The sequence below is a fragment of the Dendropsophus ebraccatus genome, chromosome 15, assembly GCF_027789765.1.
Source record: "Dendropsophus ebraccatus isolate aDenEbr1 chromosome 15, aDenEbr1.pat, whole genome shotgun sequence".
Taxonomy (NCBI): Eukaryota; Metazoa; Chordata; class Amphibia; order Anura; family Hylidae; genus Dendropsophus; species Dendropsophus ebraccatus.
In genome coordinates, this window is record NC_091468.1 from 23,507,663 (window position 1) to 23,525,455 (window position 17,793).

Consider the following 17,793-nt stretch of genomic DNA (forward strand, 5'->3'; position numbering starts at 1 on the left):
CTATAGAGCCTGAGGTGGCTGTGAGTCCCCCAGAGGTTGGATCGACACCTGTTAATCATCTATGGCATATACTATGTAAAAATAGGGAGATCTATGTAAAACCTACAGTAGATTGACACATCCCTTCTGACTTATACTCCAGTTATATTCAAAGCTAGTTCCCTGGTACTTCACATAGGATTCCAAAACAATGGCTGATTCATGTTAGAAACAATGCCACATCTGTCCATGGATTGTCACATTTAAGTTGTATACAAGTGACAGGGACTTAGCTGCAATACCACACACAACCTGATGAAAGGTGTGGCACTGTTTTGAAAAACATGGCCTATTTTTTTCCAAAATACCTTAAGCACAATCAATCAAATATGCTACAATTACTACCAAGCTGTCGGGTTCCTTGTGTAGATGAACTGCGGTATGTTTTGTAGGTCAGGATTAGGAATGTGACTTGAGTACAAGGCTTGGTCCATCTCGCCATCCGTACAGAAGTCTAATAGACTATATATATAATAGAGCTGGCTGCCTTTTTTTCCCCAGTCTTTTATATTATAATACTTTTTTCTTTTTTATATAGAATAACAGGTCAGTAAATAGTTACTCAAGTTCTGTCATGTTTGAGGAGTGTTTACAGGCGGTGTGAATGGTGCCGGATGCTTTTCATACTGGATCACTGTGTATAATGTATTTGGCCGACCTTGGCGTCACCTGTAATTTTCTCATGTTGTCGCGACTGAGGGTAGAAGGAGGAGGTGGTGTTTTTTTTTGTCCTCTTGTTCTAATAAATGGCTGATACCTGAGAGGGTATAGTTAATTTGTTCACAATTATTACATTTGTTGGTCTTGGAAAATCACCAAGGACTTTTTAAGTTGTCCATACATCTTCCATAGTGGTCAGCCAAATGTTAGATTGACACCTATCCCTCTTGCTCACCCCATACGAGTGAGCCCTATCTGCCGGTCAGGAGGCCCACACACATTAGGGGGCCAGTCCAGTCAAAAATGGTGGCACGACTGACTCTTCACTGAAAGTGGGGAAAGTTTTTTTTTTTTTTTTTTTTTTTTTTCCTTTTTTCCTTTTTTCCTTTTTTTACTTTTTTGCCTCTTTGCAAGGGACACTCTGACTTCTTTGCAGTGAACACAACACAGATGAATGCTGCTTTTTCCTTTTGATAAAATCCTGTTTGTTTTTCAGCTGAGTGAGCGAGCGCGTGAGAGGAAAGTGCCAGTGACACGGATCGGGAGATTGGCAAACTTTGGAGGTAATGATATTCTGCCGCTGCTGAGCGCTTCCATACAACTAGGTCAGAAACGACAGGAGATGGCTAGAAGAATGGCTCCATGCGTTACATTATCTCCTCATCAGGATTGCGAAAGCGAGTGTGAAGACTTAATTTTTAACTTTCCTCTGCCTTGTGCTGCATTTGTAGAACCTTTTGATCCAAGGCTCAGATAAATAGTGATATCCTTAATCAGGAACTTCAGGGAGGTGTGATCTGCGGCCTGCCTCAGCAGGCTGACGTATCTCCAGGATCTGCACACAGTTTTTTTGTTTTTTGTTTTTTTTTGCTTTCTACCCCCATATAGTGTCAGTACTACAGATATAGTGGTCCATATTTTTATTTTCCTTTTGGGAAGGGGGGGGGGGGGGGGTAAATAACATGTCCATTTAAAACTACAGTTGGTGTGCTATTTAAAATTAATTTTTTTCTGCATGCTGTTGGTGAATGGCGTCAAAGCTGGAGTCCTGTCCAATTTCCATCCAGCTGGTCAAGGTATATGGCTTTTTACAGTGATCGTCACTGATAGGAGGTGATTTTAATCGCTGAATATAAAGATGGATTCCATTCACTGACAACAAGCAGACGCCTTAAAATATTTTAGAAAGTTGAACTTTTCATTGTACAATGATTTAGCATTTGGCCTATATTAGGAAATTGGAAACCTTTCATTATGTTCATTGATTCCTCACTATTTTACCATCTCCACTTGCTGCCAGTGAATTTCAACAGTCTTATTTACATCCAGAGGCTATAACCAGTATGGACCTAATCTTTCTGCCAGCTGAATTGTTTTCATTCCAGACAATACTCTCTCTAATGGTGCGTTTACATGTAACAATTCTCGTACGAATTTGCGCGATAACTATCGAATTCGCTATAATCGTACGTGTAAACGCACCATTAGCTGAACCCATGAGCAGCAGAAATCTCCCCTGTCCTAGTAGTTTGCTACAATGTATCAGCGCAGCTATAATACATCAGCATGGAGTATACAAAGGAATGTGTAGACACAATTGCAAAAAGCATTTAGATGTGAGAAGTATTATGTTTTGTCCAGAGTTTTCAATGTAAAAAAGAAAAGGTTTATATTACTGACAGCAAGCAGAGGTCATGATGATGATGAACTGAAACGCATTGTTTTCTAAAAAAAAATGGCAAAATTTCACTCTATGGTTAAACATTCCACGAGCCGGTCATCTGATCACAATTCTATTATGTAATCTCTAAAGGTCACTGCCACAAACGTGTTACAGCCGAAGGGCTCTATCAAATAATAAGGGTCGTCTTGTAGAGGATGTGGACTGGAAATGCTTAGCTGCAGCCCCTGTTATAACATAGACTATAATTATAGGGGATAAAATGCCTAAAATAGTTCTGTGGTCAGATAAGCGCTCAAGATAGCATGGAAAGCTAGATTGGAGGGATAAATGTGCCTATTGCAAGGGTGGTGGGTTTTGGGATTCCCCAGCTGTTGCAAAACTACAACTCCCATCATGCCCTGACAGCCTTCAGCTGCCAGCACATAATGGTTTCTGTAGTTTTGGAGCTGCTGGGGAGTAATACTGTTATTGGGGGGGGGGGGTGTTAAAGGGGTACTCTAATCTCAACTGATGGTTATATGTGTAGGACTGGTCAAGGTATATATATTTGCAAATACATCCATTGCTTTTAGAGCAGAGTGGTGGTCTGTAACCTAGGCAATGAGCTATCAACAATAGGAGGGAAAGAGCAAAATATCAGGAGGAGACAAGTTTGCTAACTAAATGTATTTGGAAAAATATGCAACTTAACCAGGCGTATAAGTATATTAGCGGAGATAAAAAGAAATACCCCTTTTAAGATGTATTAATAAACATATACAGTAACTGATTACACAGCTCATGTGTTTTACAGGGGTCCTGGCAGGCCTGTGTGTGAAAGTAGCAGACTGAGGGAAGGACATGGCCCAAAGCTATAGGTTAGAGATGAGGGAGTCTAGGGTCGGTCCGAACCAGAGTGCTCTGAAATTGATCAGTGGTGGCTAAAGAAGTTTGATGCCGCCCTAAGGAGTCCTGGAAACAATGGATACAGCCTATGGCTATATCCATGTTTTCCATGCAGCCTTGGGGCAGCATCCAACTTTATCCACCAGTAATCCAATGCAGAGCGCTCTGGTTCTGACCCAAGTACGCTCGAGACTCACTCATGTCTAGTAAAGATCCAAGAGCTCTACTTTAGTATTGACGAGTTATAAGATGACTGTCTGCTGCCAGGACAAAAAGTCTAAGTCCTGCCTCGTCCACACACAGAATAATAACGCTACATGTACATGTTCATGTGTTGGGAGGGAGCAGGACTTACAGGCTTTCTCTGTGTGGATAAGGGAAGCTGGTCTTTCACATGGGGGGGAAAAATTGATAAAGTCATAAATAGTGATGAGCGAATAGTGAAATATTGATATTCGTACGAATATCTCCCGACTATTCGATCCCATTAAAGTCTATGGGAACAAGTATTCGATTATTGAAAAACATCTGTTCGACTACTTGGGAGGTAAAAACCGAAGCTGGGGGATTTGAACGCTTATCGAATATTTTTCGAATATTCAGCAAACCATTTGATAGATCAAATACCTTACTATTTGATTGAATTATCTATTCAATTGAATATCTATTCAATCGAACAGTATTCACTCATCACTAGTCATAAACCTTATATCCGCTGAGCTCCGCATCTCCCCCTCTATAATTCTATGTTGCCCTCATACACCTGATGAAGAGCCTTAAAGATGTCCTCCAGTTATAATATACATTGTATTTCTTGCCTCTTCTCCAGGATTGGCGGTGGGTCTGGGTATCGGAGCACTTGCAGAAGTGGCAAAGAAAAGCTTAAGTCCAAAATCTGAAAATGATGGTGAGTGGTCAGACACCGTACACCTGCATGTATTGTGTATTCCTTGTAGAGTGCACTGCTTTCACACACTCCTTCTGCCACGGCTAGTGTGACCGAAGCCTCATAGACATTAAAGTTCTGTTCTCATGCTGCATCTTCTATCGTCCATCCTGCTTGTTCAGTGTGTTCTGCTATGGAGCAGGCATATGTTACATACACTATGGGGCGGCCAACAATCTTTTGGGTGTGACTGGAGACCTAGTTTACTTATCTTGCCTCATTCTCAATAAAGCAGATAGTGATCACAATCTCCATTGTCTCTGAAGCTAGATGTGAATATGGATCCTGCCAAACCAGCACAGAAGAAATAATAAAAATCTTCATCTGCTGGTTATGTTTTCTCTCAAACATAATGGTTCTATCTAATGTGAGAACATTATGGCTTGACTCTGTGCCCGGCCGCTTACACAACCTCACATGTTGTTGCTACCTGCAGATGTTTTCTTTCCCATCTGACAGCTGAATACTCTGCGTATGGCCGTCCCCTCCCTGCAGCACATAAAGCAAGAAAGTCAAGTGCATCACATGCAGGGACAGATGTGGGCTTGTTAGTGGCCCGTGCAGTGGCTCCTACAGACCCAGACTGGGGGCTCCTACATAAACCTATCAATACCATATGCTGTCTCTAAACTGATCAGCCCCCCACTATCCATGCCTCTTATATTATGGGGGCTTTGGTGGTCCTCTTGCGCCTGTTGGTTCATCAGTACTACATCTGACCCCTCCTGGCAGCAGGTTCCCTTTAAGAGTCATGACGCCTTAGTAGTTGCTACTCTTACTGACCCACATAATCCTTTTTTTTTCTGCCACATATACTTTATAATCTCTTGTAAGTCACTTGTCCTCCATCTTTAGCCCAGTCTTGCATGCTTAGGGGTGTACATTTAAACATGCAAATCATGGCAAACGTCCAACCTGGATGTGACCTGCAATCTGTATACATTACTGACGTGCACCCTGAACCTTTTATATCCTATGTCATTCCTTAATCTGTTTGGCCCGTGGGGCTGACCACTACTTCACTGCTACTTTACGTTTAAGATCTTCAAGTCTCATTTAAGCCCTTAATGACATCACTTGTAAGATCTCAAGGCGGACAGCTGGTGCCGTCTGCAGCTTTGCTCTGGTTCGGAGAACAGGTGGTGCTCTGGTTAGACACCTTGTATATGTAATGCTGCTTAGGATGATTCAAGGTGGAGATGAGCTGTTTTGCTCTGATTTGCTGTCTGGAAAATGGTTCTGTCCATCCGTGTCCCTGACTGGTGTTTCTTTTGACTTCTATGAAGCTGTGTTGTGTCCTGGTAGGATTGGGGATTACTGGGTGATTGCTGGGAGTACATTCGACCTCTGGAACCCTGACCAATCCCTAGAAAGGAGATGCAGGGTCGTAGGGGTCTTGGACCCTAGGCGATCAGATTATGCTCTATCCTATGCAGGGTGGGATAAGATGAAATAAAGTCTTTTAGGCTTCGAAGCCTTAAAGGGGTTTAGTGTGGGTCCAGATGAAGAAAAGTTTTTTTTTTTCTGAAGGGACCTCCCTGACCTCATAGATCACGTTTCCCCTTTTGACCCAGAACCCTTTTTGCTGTCACACAGACAACTTGTGCCCTCTGGATCTTTACGTTGGACACTTGCTTAGTGGCTCTGAAGCCAAGATGGCCCCAACCTGAATTTCTCTCATTGTCCACCGTTGGCTTCAGTGTACATAACCGTCCTAATTAAGTGATGAAAGTAATGCCTAGTCTGATCTATTCTCTGCTTAGGCCTCATAGAATGTTGACCGATCTTGCCAGAATGAACTGGATCCACTAACAAACCTAATACGACCTCAGAAATGAAGAAGAGATACAGTGACACCTTTCTGTATGGGGTTATTTTTTGCCCAGCTGGCACACAGCAGCACCCAGGAATGTGCCCTCTGTGCGGGCGTGGGCCTGGCTTATTGTTTATTGTGAGTGGTGAGCAGTGGTGTGCTTTTGGTTGGATTGTTGCTGAGTAAACAGCAGTGATTTATGGCTGATACTGGCTGCATAGCTGCACAGCCTGGCAGATTACATAGATCTATAAGGCCTTGTCAATGCTTTATAGATACTCCATGATTGGCACATTTGACTTGTTATGGGGTATTTAGTGACTTTTTTTTTTTTATAGGGTCTGAGTGCCCACCAGTCTTTTTTTTTTTTTTTTTTTTTTTTTTCCCCCTGCACATAATTTGTGTGCTAAGTCAGTAGAATGGTTAGGTAGTATGTTTCACGGTAACATCCACATGATGCCAGGATACAAGGTCTCCTGCAGAACATTGCACATCACACTGCCCCCACAATCTTGTGTCCCCTCCTCCCAGGTAAGTGACGCACCCAGACGTCCACACGATGGAGAACATGACCCATCGGACGTCTTCTTCCATTGCTCCAATTTTAATGCCCAGTGGTCCTACTTAATGTATCCCCTGATAGATGCCAAGTTCACAGATTATAAGTAGTATTCATGTTGTGTGTCACCAGTGTAAGTATTAGTTTTTTGTTTCTTTCAGGTAAGAAAGGAGTCATGGACTCCAGCCCCTTCTTATCAGAAGCCAATGCAGAGAAGATTGTGAATACCTTGTGTAAAGTTCGTGGGGCGGCGCTGAAGCTTGGCCAGATGCTAAGTATTCAAGGTAATATCACCATAGAGACTTAATCTCACTGAACGCACATATATGACCTTTCTTCAGCACAGGGTCACAGGCTGAGTGCTGTGTGTTCTGAGACAGGACATGCAGATGTAACACTGCGATCTCCAGTAAAGTTCTTTAAAGGGGTATTCCTACTTATGGCTACCCACAGGTTGGGGGCAAGTGTAAGGTCACATAAGGTCTGACCACTCGGCCTACCTGTGATCTCCAGTAAAGGGCCCTAACTTTTATTTTGCTTTGGGTTGTGGACTGTCCTGCGTGCCATAGCTCTATTCATTGTTGAATATGATCGGCTACCATTGGCTGCTGCCATAAAGAATGAATCTGTTATTAAGATAATGTTCCCCCCCTTTTTCTCCCTGTGGGATCTTTTGTTCGAGAAATCCTTGGAGTGGGGGTATACTTTGTTTGCAAAAATAACTTTATGTGGTTTTATTTTGTATTTCTGTTTTATATATAATGTAGATGAATACTTTGATTTTAATCCACTGAACTCCAAAAATGTATGTCATTAATTGCCTTCTAATAAAGGCTTCACAAATTTGCCCTGCCCTCCCCTCTCCTGAAATTGTACCAATAAAAATTGCTGATCTGAACAATAAAGTTGAAGAGGTTGTCTGGGGACTAAAATATTTTTAGAAAAGGCCCTGTTGCCAAATTATATATACAGTGGTAACTTGGTTTAAGAGTAAATTGGTTTAAGAGCTCAGTTTTTCAAAATTGTGACTTGGTTTAAGAGCATTACTTTGGTTTAAGAGCTCCCTGTACTGGGTGGGAGGGCGAATGTAGGAGGGGCATGGCCTGCATAGCGGGGTCTACAGCACAGGTGGATTTGGGTTACAAGGACGGTCCCTGAACGAATTATGCTCGTAATCCAAGGCACCACTGTATTTTAAAAGCATAGATCCCCTTCCATCTCTTGGTGCCCAATGCCTTCTGCTTCTTGTGATGTGGTGACCATGCAGACAATGGGGTGAAACAAGAAAAATGTCCTTATTACTCAAATGCTGCCTCTCCATTTATACATTACATATGGTATAGTGTAGCCAATCAATGGTACATATAAAATAGACAGGAAAGCCCCTTTAAGACCACATATGCCAGACCTAAGAGGGATTCATGTATAACATTTTTGGCTGTTCCCCCTCTCGTACACTCACCGGAGCCTCTGTGACCATATTGCGGCCTAGTTCGGCTCCTTCACATAATCAGTGGAAAAACACTCATCAGCATAATTAATTTGGGAGCTGTAAATCTTTTTTCCGGAGCTGCCGGTGAGCGGCTCCTAATCTGTGCAGAATGTTCCCCGTCCTGTGTTTACGGCAGCGACTGTGCCCCCGCTGGTTCCCCGCCGTCGCTCTTGTAGTGTTTCCAATCTTGGCAAATTGCAGCGCTGAGAAATTACCTTCTCTGGAGACGGCGAGGGACGTAAATGTCCAATGTGTCTGGTACTGTGAGACTGGATCAAGATGCAGAGCGCTCAGCTTTCTGTGGCGCTTAATAATGCACTTTCGCTGGTTGCCATGACGACTGCTGCCCTTGTCGTCTTTGGCTCTGAAATCTTTTCTTATGGTGTCTTTACGCACAGATTTATCTGACAGATTTTAGAAGCCAAAGCCAGGAATGGTTTTGAGAAGGAGACTTCTCAACCTTTCCCTTGGACCTGTTCTGTTTAGTCTGTTCCTGGCTTTGGCTTCAAAAATCTGTCTGTGTAATCACGCCAATAGACTTAGAAATGCTTTCTCATGGATCTTAACCACAGTTTGTCCTTTGATGCTATCAGTACTCTTTATTTATTCATATTTATTAAACTCCTGTGTAGAAGGAGAAATTGGCTACTTTCTCTGTATCACCATTGAACTAGCTTCCCACCCATTGATACCAGATGCCTCTAGCATTTGCAATTCCCGTCATGCCTTCGGTTACTGTAAAACCATTAAAAGCCCTAGAGAGTCCAATTTGGAAGAGGAGGGGTAACCTTTTTTTTTTTTTTTTTGCATTACTGCACATCCAAGATCTGTATAGACACCAGGCCACCCCGAATTGTCCCAGGAAGCAGCTGCTGTTATAGACTGTTCTGCATCCCGTCACCAGTTCCTTTTATTGATATCCCCTCCATCCCATGCACTCGCTGTACTCTGAGGGAACGCTCCGCTCTGATGGCATCTCTACATGTTCTCTCATATCAGACTTCAGCCAGCAGCGGGGGAGCAGACCTGACCCCAATTCAGTTCCTACATAACCAGCTAAAAATAAGCAGATAGTGGCTGAGCTTTGTATGTGACCAGTGTCAGACCATTGAATATTATGGATTGCTGCTATTATTTTTTAACACTATAAAATCTTATATGCCTTTGCAGCTGCCTCTTGACATTGAGTACTGCTGCTCACCTTACAGTATAAGTCCCCCCCCCCCCCCCCCCCCCCCCCTTTGACTTTTTATGCCAAATTTATTAACTTGTGATAATTTTCACACTTTTAAATGACAATATATTGATAACCCGGGTCCTACTTACTGACCTATGTACATAGCACCTCTTGCTTTCCCAGTATATCTCTATGGCTGCCTCTCCTCCCTCCTAATAGAACCTTGTTCAGTACATTTCCACTGCCTGTAATGCATTATAAATAAATGCTGCTGGTACAAGACCCGGGGCATGCAGCCTGGGAGATTTATGATGAAGTGGAAGTACGGCTGCTCCAACATGGCCTGTAGCCCTTGTGGATTGTTGGCAACAATGGACAGTCCGGGGCTATTTACAGCCATCTTCTATTATATTATATTCCGCAGCTGTTGTCATAGGTTAAAAATGGTGGAAAGAAATTCTCAACATGCCGGGTGCCGTGTTCCCTCCAAGCCTTTGTAGCTAATCGGCAGGAAAAAATATATATTAATGTACAGTGCTGTAATAGTACAAAAAGCAGATGGATATACAGGGCCGCATAGCATTCTGCTGTATTCCTAGTGGCATAGGACTGTAAAGGGGTTCAGCAGGATTCCAGTATGCCTGGTTGTATATAATAAAGAGGTTTTCTGGTGTAAAATTGTGTTTAAAAAAACAAAAACCCTCTCCACAGAATAGTGCATTACTAGGTGTTTGCACCCCATCCTTTAGATGCTCAGGCCAGCCACTGCATTGTAAATAAATGGTGTACAGGACCCGCAAGTCTGTCCTGTATGTTATGGTTCACTTTGGCTCCTGTAGATATGATGATCTGCAGCTCCTCTTTGCTCTGATCATAGAGATTAGTGCTGGGAAGAGAGGGGCCCTACAGATACAGCTGCACAGTGATATAGAAAGATTTCTCTGGAACATCCCTTTAAGACTAAAGTTCCTGACCTCTCAGTTCTATATCTATTCTTTGTCTCTCTGTACAGATGACGCCTTTATTAATCCGCAGCTGCAGAAAATCTTTGAGCGGGTGCGTCAGAGCGCCGACTTCATGCCCATTAAGCAAATGATGGTGAGTTTCTGAGACTTTTGTTTAACGTCATGTCGATTTATGATTTCCCTCTGCAGACAGATACCGAAAATGGTTATTGTATTCCATGAACTGTTGCAGTACTGAAATTGAGCGACTCCCTATCAGAGTATATGGATATCACAGAGGGAGGGTCGTTCAGTAGGCGATGGATGCTCCCTCTTTAGCTGTCCATATATGGTCAGCCATTCGTTTTAATGACACACGTAATACCACCTATCCCCTCTAGTGGCCACTGCAGAGATGGTAAACAACTTCTAGCACAATCCCCAGCATAAACGGCTGTATCCTTTGCCCGATCGATGTTAATACACCATATGTTCTGTCCTGAACAGAAAACCTTAAACGCAGACCTGGGGCCAAACTGGAGGGACAATTTGGAGTTCTTTGAAGAACGGCCATTTGCCGCCGCCTCCATTGGACAGGTCCACCTGGCTCGTCTAAAGGACGGAAGGGAAGTTGCCATGAAAATCCAGGTGAGTTCCAGACCGTATTTAATTCACTTAAAGCAGATAGGCCATTTTACTTTCTATAATTTTTATCTTACTTGGATGTTTTTTTGTCTTTTCAGTATCCTGGAGTAGCTCAGAGTATTAACAGCGATGTGACAAACCTCATGACCGTCCTCAACATGAGCAATGCTCTGCCTGAAGGTAACACACACTTGTCTTCTCTTCCGTGTACTGGGTAACGGTCTCCATAGTCCTGCGTTCATTCATGCGTGAGTCCCACAGGACTAATAACGCCGCCACATTGAAGCTTTCTTGTCCTTTTATACGTTGTATTAATGATACCTCGCTGCCCGCTCTTCCATGACTCGTACAATGATCCCGTTCAGCTTTTGCCACGTGATAAGTTACATGATACACGGGCTATTGTGTGTTTTCCTAAAGGTCTGTTCCCTGAGCACCTGATAGAAGTCCTGAGCCGAGAGCTGGCCCTGGAGTGTGACTACAAGAGAGAGGCTGCCTGTGCCAAGAAATTCAAGTAAGTCATCTGTGTGTCCTCACCTGCCATGATGATAAATTTTACCTTATCTAGTTTATAAAACCCGTATACTACTGGGCTTCGGGTGTCAAACCTGCAGCAGTTTACCTGCTGCAAGACAAAAATTTCCATCATGCTTGGACAGCCAAAGCTTTGGTTATCCAGGCGTGATGGTAATTGTAGTTTTGCAACAGCTGAGTTGTACTAAGGATTATTTAGAACAGGGTTGGGGAACCTCTGGCTCTCCGGCTGTTGTAAAACTACAATTCCTATCATGCCTGGGCAGCTAAAGCTTTGGACGCTCAGGCATAATGGGAATTGTGGTTTTTGCAACAGCTGGAGGGCCGAAGGTTCCCCATCCCTGATTTAGAACAAAGAGTATTTGGTACCCCAGAGGACTGTGTGTACCCCACACAGTCCACTAATTGTGAAGAATTCCATGATTCCAAGATCTTATGCTGCGTTTACACGGAATGATTATCGTGCGAATTCGCACGATAACAATCGAATTCGAACAATAATCGTACGTGTAAACTCAGCGAGTGTTCAAACGACGAGCGAGAAATCGTTCATTTTGATCTTTCAACAACTTCTTTAATCGTCGATTGTTCGCAAAAAATTCGCAGATCGTTCCGTGTGAACAGTCGTTCGCCGATTTAACCAATGTGTGAGATAGGCTTTAAGCGATCGCAAAACAATTTCCGTACGATATATCGTACTGTCTAAATTCTGATCGTTATGGAAAAAAAAACTTTACTTTGACATCGTTAATCGTATGATCAGGCGAATTAGCGTTCAGTGTAAACTTAGCATAAGTGTTAACTCTTTTGACTCTTTTGAAGAAATTGGATGCAGCCCTAAGGCCATAGGCTCTATGCATTTTATCCTGGACAGTCTAGGGCTATATCCAACTTTAGCCACCGCTAATAAAATGCAGAGGGTTTGGACTATTACTGACTATATGAATAAAGTTAAGGCTTAAATGATGATGTCTTTGGCCTCCCGGTGTAGTAGAGTTGGGTTTGTCCAAGGAGTAGAGAATTTTGTACTGACCTATCCCTTTGATTACAGGGAGCTCCTGAAGGATCACCCCTTCTTCTATGTGCCCGGAGTCGTGGATGAGCTGTGTAGCGCACACGTCCTGACCACCGAGCTAGTAACTGGTTTCCCCCTTGACCAAGCCGAGCAGCTCAGCCAGGAGACCCGCAATGAGGTGAGACCCGAGAAATCTAGTGTTGGCACGTGGAATTGGTGAGAGCCAGTGATTGTCATGTGCTGTCAAAGCCCTCCCATATGGACGTGTGGCCTGCCATTCTCTTGGATGAATTATAGTGTGCCCCAATTTATTTTCCCCCTATATACCTTTTTATAGACTTTGTTCCTTTTTTCTAGCCTGGAATGCAGTAGAGTGTTTGCTATGGGGATTTGCTAATGCTCTGGGCAGTTCCTGACATGGACAGAGGTGGCAGCTGCTCTGTTAGACTGGGCTGCTGTATGTCCTGCAGGAAGTGCTGTGTTCTTTCCAAACTGAGGACAGAGGCGCTGTTCCTAGCAGATAATACCTTGCAAACATGTTGGCTAGGGAAATCTGTAATCAATGGCAATTATGGTCAGTAGAAGCAATAAGGAAAAAGTGAACCTAGGTTATATGTCACTTGCTTTTTACTTTTGATTGTCCAGGATGAATTAATATAAATTCTGCAATACTGCACACAGCCTGTGAACAAGGGTGGCGCTGTTTCTTTTATTAGAGAAACAACCAGATTCAATAATAAGTGCACTGCCCCTTAACAGCAGAACTCCTTGTCCTTTGTGGTGAGTTTGTGTCTGTTTGGCTGCTTTAGGTTTTGGGTTTATTTAAGGAGAAATTTGTTTTTATCGATCACAATCCTGGGTCTGTGTCCAGCGCCTGTTTATATACTGAAGAGCAGAGCCCGACCAGAGCTGGCAACCCTGCAGCTGTGCCGCTTAAGTGTTGTTGTGGGGTGTGTGTTTTTTTTATTTATTTGGGGGGGTGTGGGGGGGTGGCTGTTACTATAGTGTAACATTGTGACCACATGCTGGGATATGATGGGAGTTGTAGTTCTGCAGCAGTTTGATACACCAATAGAGAACCGTCCCCCAATGTTTCCATAAATGTTAGGCATTCACTGTTGCACGTTCCTGTCCCGGTGTTGACAGTGCACACAGCTCTGTCACCTTCACTGACCTTCAGGAGCGTCCGCTGGTTGTGTGCCGGGAACGTGTCCGCCGGGTGACAGATCCTGCTCTACAGCTGCTGCTCTGGAGCTGTGCCACACCCCGCCCCTAGCTGGCATCACCTCCCAAAATAACTACTTTACCCTATTACATGTGGCACAAGGGTTCTGGAAAGTTACAGCTGAAAAACAGTCAAAGAGCCCCAGTACCGAGTGTAGCATCGCTGAGTCAGTGTGTGGTTCTCTTAGGGTCAAATCTGTAAACAACCGAGGGGTCTAGAAATAACTAGAATCAATTTCAGTAATAAAAACTATCAGGGCTATAAAAGGGGGGGGGGGGGGGGAGGGGAATAATTCTTTATGGTAGGATACGTGATATGGTGTAAATATATTAGCAGACACTAGGGATCATGTGACCTTATAAGACACACAGCAACAGGCTGAGGGTCACATGACTGTGAGGTGACTGCTAGCATTCTTTTATAATTCTAAAACAGTTCAATTTATATACAACTCTGCTGCTGAAGAACCTCTTCTTGATGGTTCTGTCAACAATTGTTTTATGCAATTTCTGAAGTGTCCCCTGTGGTTGTGCTCCGGCTCGGGCCTGCGTGTCCTGTGGTTGCGCTCCGGCTCGGGCCTGCGTGTCCTGTGGTTGCGCTCCGGCTCGGGCCTGCGTGTCCTGTGGTTGCGCTCCGGCTCGGGCCTGCGTGTCCTGTGGTTGCGCTCCGGCTCGGGCCTGCGTGTCCTGTGGTTGCGCTCCGGCTCGGGCCTGCGTGTCCTGTGGTTGCGCTCCGGCTCGGGCCTGCGTGTCCTGTGGTTGCGCTCCGGCTCGGGCCTGCGTGTCCTGTGGTTGCGCTCCGGCTCGGGCCTGCGTGTCCTGTGGTTGCGCTCCGGCTCGGGCCTGCGTGTCCTGTGGTTGCGCTCCGGCTCGGGCCTGCGTGTCCTGTGGTTGCGCTCCGGCTCGGGCCTGCGTGTCCTGTGGTTGCGCTCCGGCTCGGGCCTGCGTGTCCTGTGGTTGCGCTCCGGCTCGGGCCTGCGTGTCCTGTGGTTGCGCTCCGGCTCGGGCCTGCGTGTCCTGTGGTTGCGCTCCGGCTCGGGCCTGCGTGTCCTGTGGTTGCGCTCCGGCTCGGGCCTGCGTGTCCTGTGGTTGCGCTCCGTAATGTTGAAACTAGAGAGTTTAAATCAGTGAGTGAGGAGCCCTTTCAGTCAGCACAGGGGAAGGAACTTTCTCTTTACAATCTTCAGGTTGTATTATTGAAGTGTGTTTAAAAAAAAAAAAAAGTCTTCTATGTAAAGTGGGGGTGGTGGAATATAATTGTTCTGCAACAATGGGGGGGGTTATAGAGATCTGTAGATTCCTTGTTGCTGCATCATGGTGGATCAACCATATTGTACTGTGTATATATGTTAACCACAGCTCCCAGCATGTCCTGATAGCTTTCAGGTAGGTATGTACAATCTCTATAGTGACTGATATCACCCACTTATCTCCTCGTTACTGATTTTAGGGACACTGTTCCTTTATGAGACGTGTGTGACATATGGGTCACTATATGTGGCGGTGTTAGGGGGCTATCCATCTTCCCCTGGTGATGGGATCATTGTGGGATTTATAATGGTCACTCCTGTGTATTATGACACTCCTTGTCTTGATCTCTTCCAGATCTGTGAGAACATCTTGAACCTTTGCCTGAGGGAGCTGTTTGAGTTCCGCTTCATGCAGACCGACCCCAACTGGTCCAACTTCTTCTACGACCCAGAGCTGAAAAAGGTGAAGTAGATCTCTTAAAGGGGCGCTCCACCCACCATCAGCGCTGAGTAATGGTCTAAAAGACAAACTGTGTTGCCCGTAGCAACCAATCACAGCACAGTATTCAATTGGCTCTGGAAAACTGAAAGGTTATAGTGACCCTCTGTATATATCATAGGTTGCCCTGCTGGACTTCGGAGCAACGCGCGGCTTTGATGAGGAATTCACCGACCTGTATATTGAGGTGAGACCAATATAACATCCATTAGTCTGACTGTCTTCATGTGATGCTCAGTTGTGTTATGGCCGCCTTAGCGCCACCTTAGTCTACTTTCACCTGTATAAAATGTAAAACTACTGAAAAGAACAAAGAAGGTAGGACGTCTGTAGGACGGCTGCTTGACTTCATCCTCCCATATTTCTTTCCCCCCAGGTAATTCGAGCAGCAGCCGATAAAGATAGAGAGAAGCTTCTGAAGAAGTCAATAGAGATGAATTTCCTCACTGGTTACGAGTCGAAGGTAATCTGTCCTAGAATGGCGCCTCTTCTGTGGTAGCAACCAATCAGATTACACCATTTACTTTTCCAGTTGGGAATAAATAATGAGATCTGATTGGTTAGGATGGATTCTATATCTAGTCTTGAGTCTTGATGAGAGGAGTAACACATGACTGCAGGATCAGACTACACTGGGTTTGTTTGTAGTCTGTAACCATGGAGATGTATAGAGCTGTAGACTATGTTGAGTTGCTTCCCCTTGCTCATCAGTCTTGTCTTCGCCTCCTCCTCAGGCCATGGAGAACGCTCACCTTGAGGCTGTCCTGATCCTCGGGGAGGCCTTTGCTTCAGACACACCGTTCAACTTTGGCTGCCAGAGCACTACAGAGAGGATCCATCGTCTGATCCCAATCATGTTAAAGCACCGGCTCATCCCCCCGCCAGAGGAGACCTACTCCCTGCACCGCAAGATGGGAGGATCCTTCCTCATCTGCTCCAAGCTGAAGGCAGCCATCCCATGCAAGAACATGTTTGAGGAGGCCTATAAGAATTACTGGAAGGGGAAGGAACATAAGAAGCCTTAAAGGGCCGGGACTGTTTATCTTTTTCCTTGTCTCTCGATTGTGCTCTAATCACCATGCTACATTGTCTCAATTCTTATAAGAGAGCGAGAGGTGAGGGCAGAGCCACAGCCGCCATGACCCACCCAAAGACGTTCTTGATCTCCGGAAATAGACTGTGTATATCTGGGAGGAGAGATTTCTGAGACTGTATCTCATGACTGCGGTTTGGGATGACGGGAGAGCGGCGGTCTCCCCTGAGTGAGGGAAAGGGGGCGGGGACCTCGGGAAGTTTTGTATCTCAGCTTTTTATGGAAGATAGAAGGATCTGTAATCTTATTTTTTGTTTCTGATTTTTGTTCTCGCAATTAAGTGAAATTAAACGCTTTTTGTACTATAAGAACGAATGAGGAGTCTGATCAGGGGATCGATTTGGTGACACAGTTAACCTTTTAATTTACAGAGCTTGTAATTTGTGTAGGGAAAAGTGTGACACAATGACGTGTTATCATACATGTATGCGCACAAGACACCTTACCTGTGTGAGTAAAGGGCAGGTGTATTAATTTCTACTCGCATGTCATACCAGCAGACACCTTAAGATGGCGACATCCATACCATAATATTTGGCACTTGGTAGAGGTCTGGTAAAGCCTCCAGGTCTCCTAGACAGGGGTAATGATTCTCCTTGAGGAGAGTGCCAAAAGGTGTGTGTGGAGTCTTATAGGTTATGCAATGCTCCCTGGGAAATATATGCAAATTAGCTTTCTCCAAGAAGGAAGATGGTGTGCTTTTTTGTGCCTTCCTATTGGAGGTGTGATGTTCTGTGTTGTGTTTTAGTGGTCAACAGATGGATTTTCATGAAATTCTTTACTTTTTGTTTCACAATCAAACTGTACAGGGGTCGACTGTACATGAACATATTACACCATATATACAATGGATTCTTCCTGGGGCCAGTCTATCATAGGACACAATCTTATATACTGTGAAGACTGAAGGTGGAGATCAGGGTTCTTTGGGATCAATATAGGATCAGTAATGTGAGTTCAGACTTACATCCTGTATTATACCCCAGAGCTGCACTCTCTATTCTGCTGGTGGGGTCACTGTGTACACAGAATTAGTACTCCATTCACTTCAATGGAACTGTGCTGCAAAACCCACACTTTAAACTGACGATAATACCTTTTAACTACTACTGTGTTACAGAGAAGTCCTATCCCTGTTCCCATAGACCTGTATAGTTTGGTTGAAGGTCTGTAGAGACTTGAGTCCTGTGACCATTTTCCTATTATATGGCGGTGGTAATTCTAGGTTCCTTTTTTCTCACCATCTTTTTCAAGACCTCTGCTTGCTGTAGTGAGTCTTTGATCATGGAAAGTCGGTGAAGTCAAACTCCCAGCATCCCAGTGTATCCGCTTCT

The 17,793-nt window shown here is 44.5% G+C and overlaps 1 protein-coding gene across 5 annotated transcripts in view; it reads left to right on the top strand.

The window, feature by feature from the left end:
* The window catches only part of COQ8A (coenzyme Q8A), a 30,864-nt gene extending 14,094 nt beyond the window's left edge, over positions 1 to 16,770 (top strand). For all 5 annotated transcript variants that reach the window (XM_069954196.1, XM_069954197.1, XM_069954198.1 and 2 more), the window contains exons 4-15: positions 1,196 to 1,262; positions 4,098 to 4,175; positions 6,748 to 6,870; positions 10,268 to 10,353; positions 10,707 to 10,847; positions 10,943 to 11,024; positions 11,265 to 11,358; positions 12,430 to 12,571; positions 15,223 to 15,330; positions 15,488 to 15,553; positions 15,743 to 15,829; positions 16,101 to 16,770. In XM_069954196.1, the coding sequence (XP_069810297.1) occupies positions 1,196 to 1,262; positions 4,098 to 4,175; positions 6,748 to 6,870; positions 10,268 to 10,353; positions 10,707 to 10,847; positions 10,943 to 11,024; positions 11,265 to 11,358; positions 12,430 to 12,571; positions 15,223 to 15,330; positions 15,488 to 15,553; positions 15,743 to 15,829; positions 16,101 to 16,391 (1,365 nt within the window). In that variant the 3' untranslated portion in view covers positions 16,392 to 16,770. The remainder of the gene's footprint in view (positions 1 to 1,195; positions 1,263 to 4,097; positions 4,176 to 6,747; positions 6,871 to 10,267; positions 10,354 to 10,706; positions 10,848 to 10,942; positions 11,025 to 11,264; positions 11,359 to 12,429; positions 12,572 to 15,222; positions 15,331 to 15,487; positions 15,554 to 15,742; positions 15,830 to 16,100) is intronic.
* Positions 16,771 to 17,793: the final 1,023 nt, after the last annotated feature.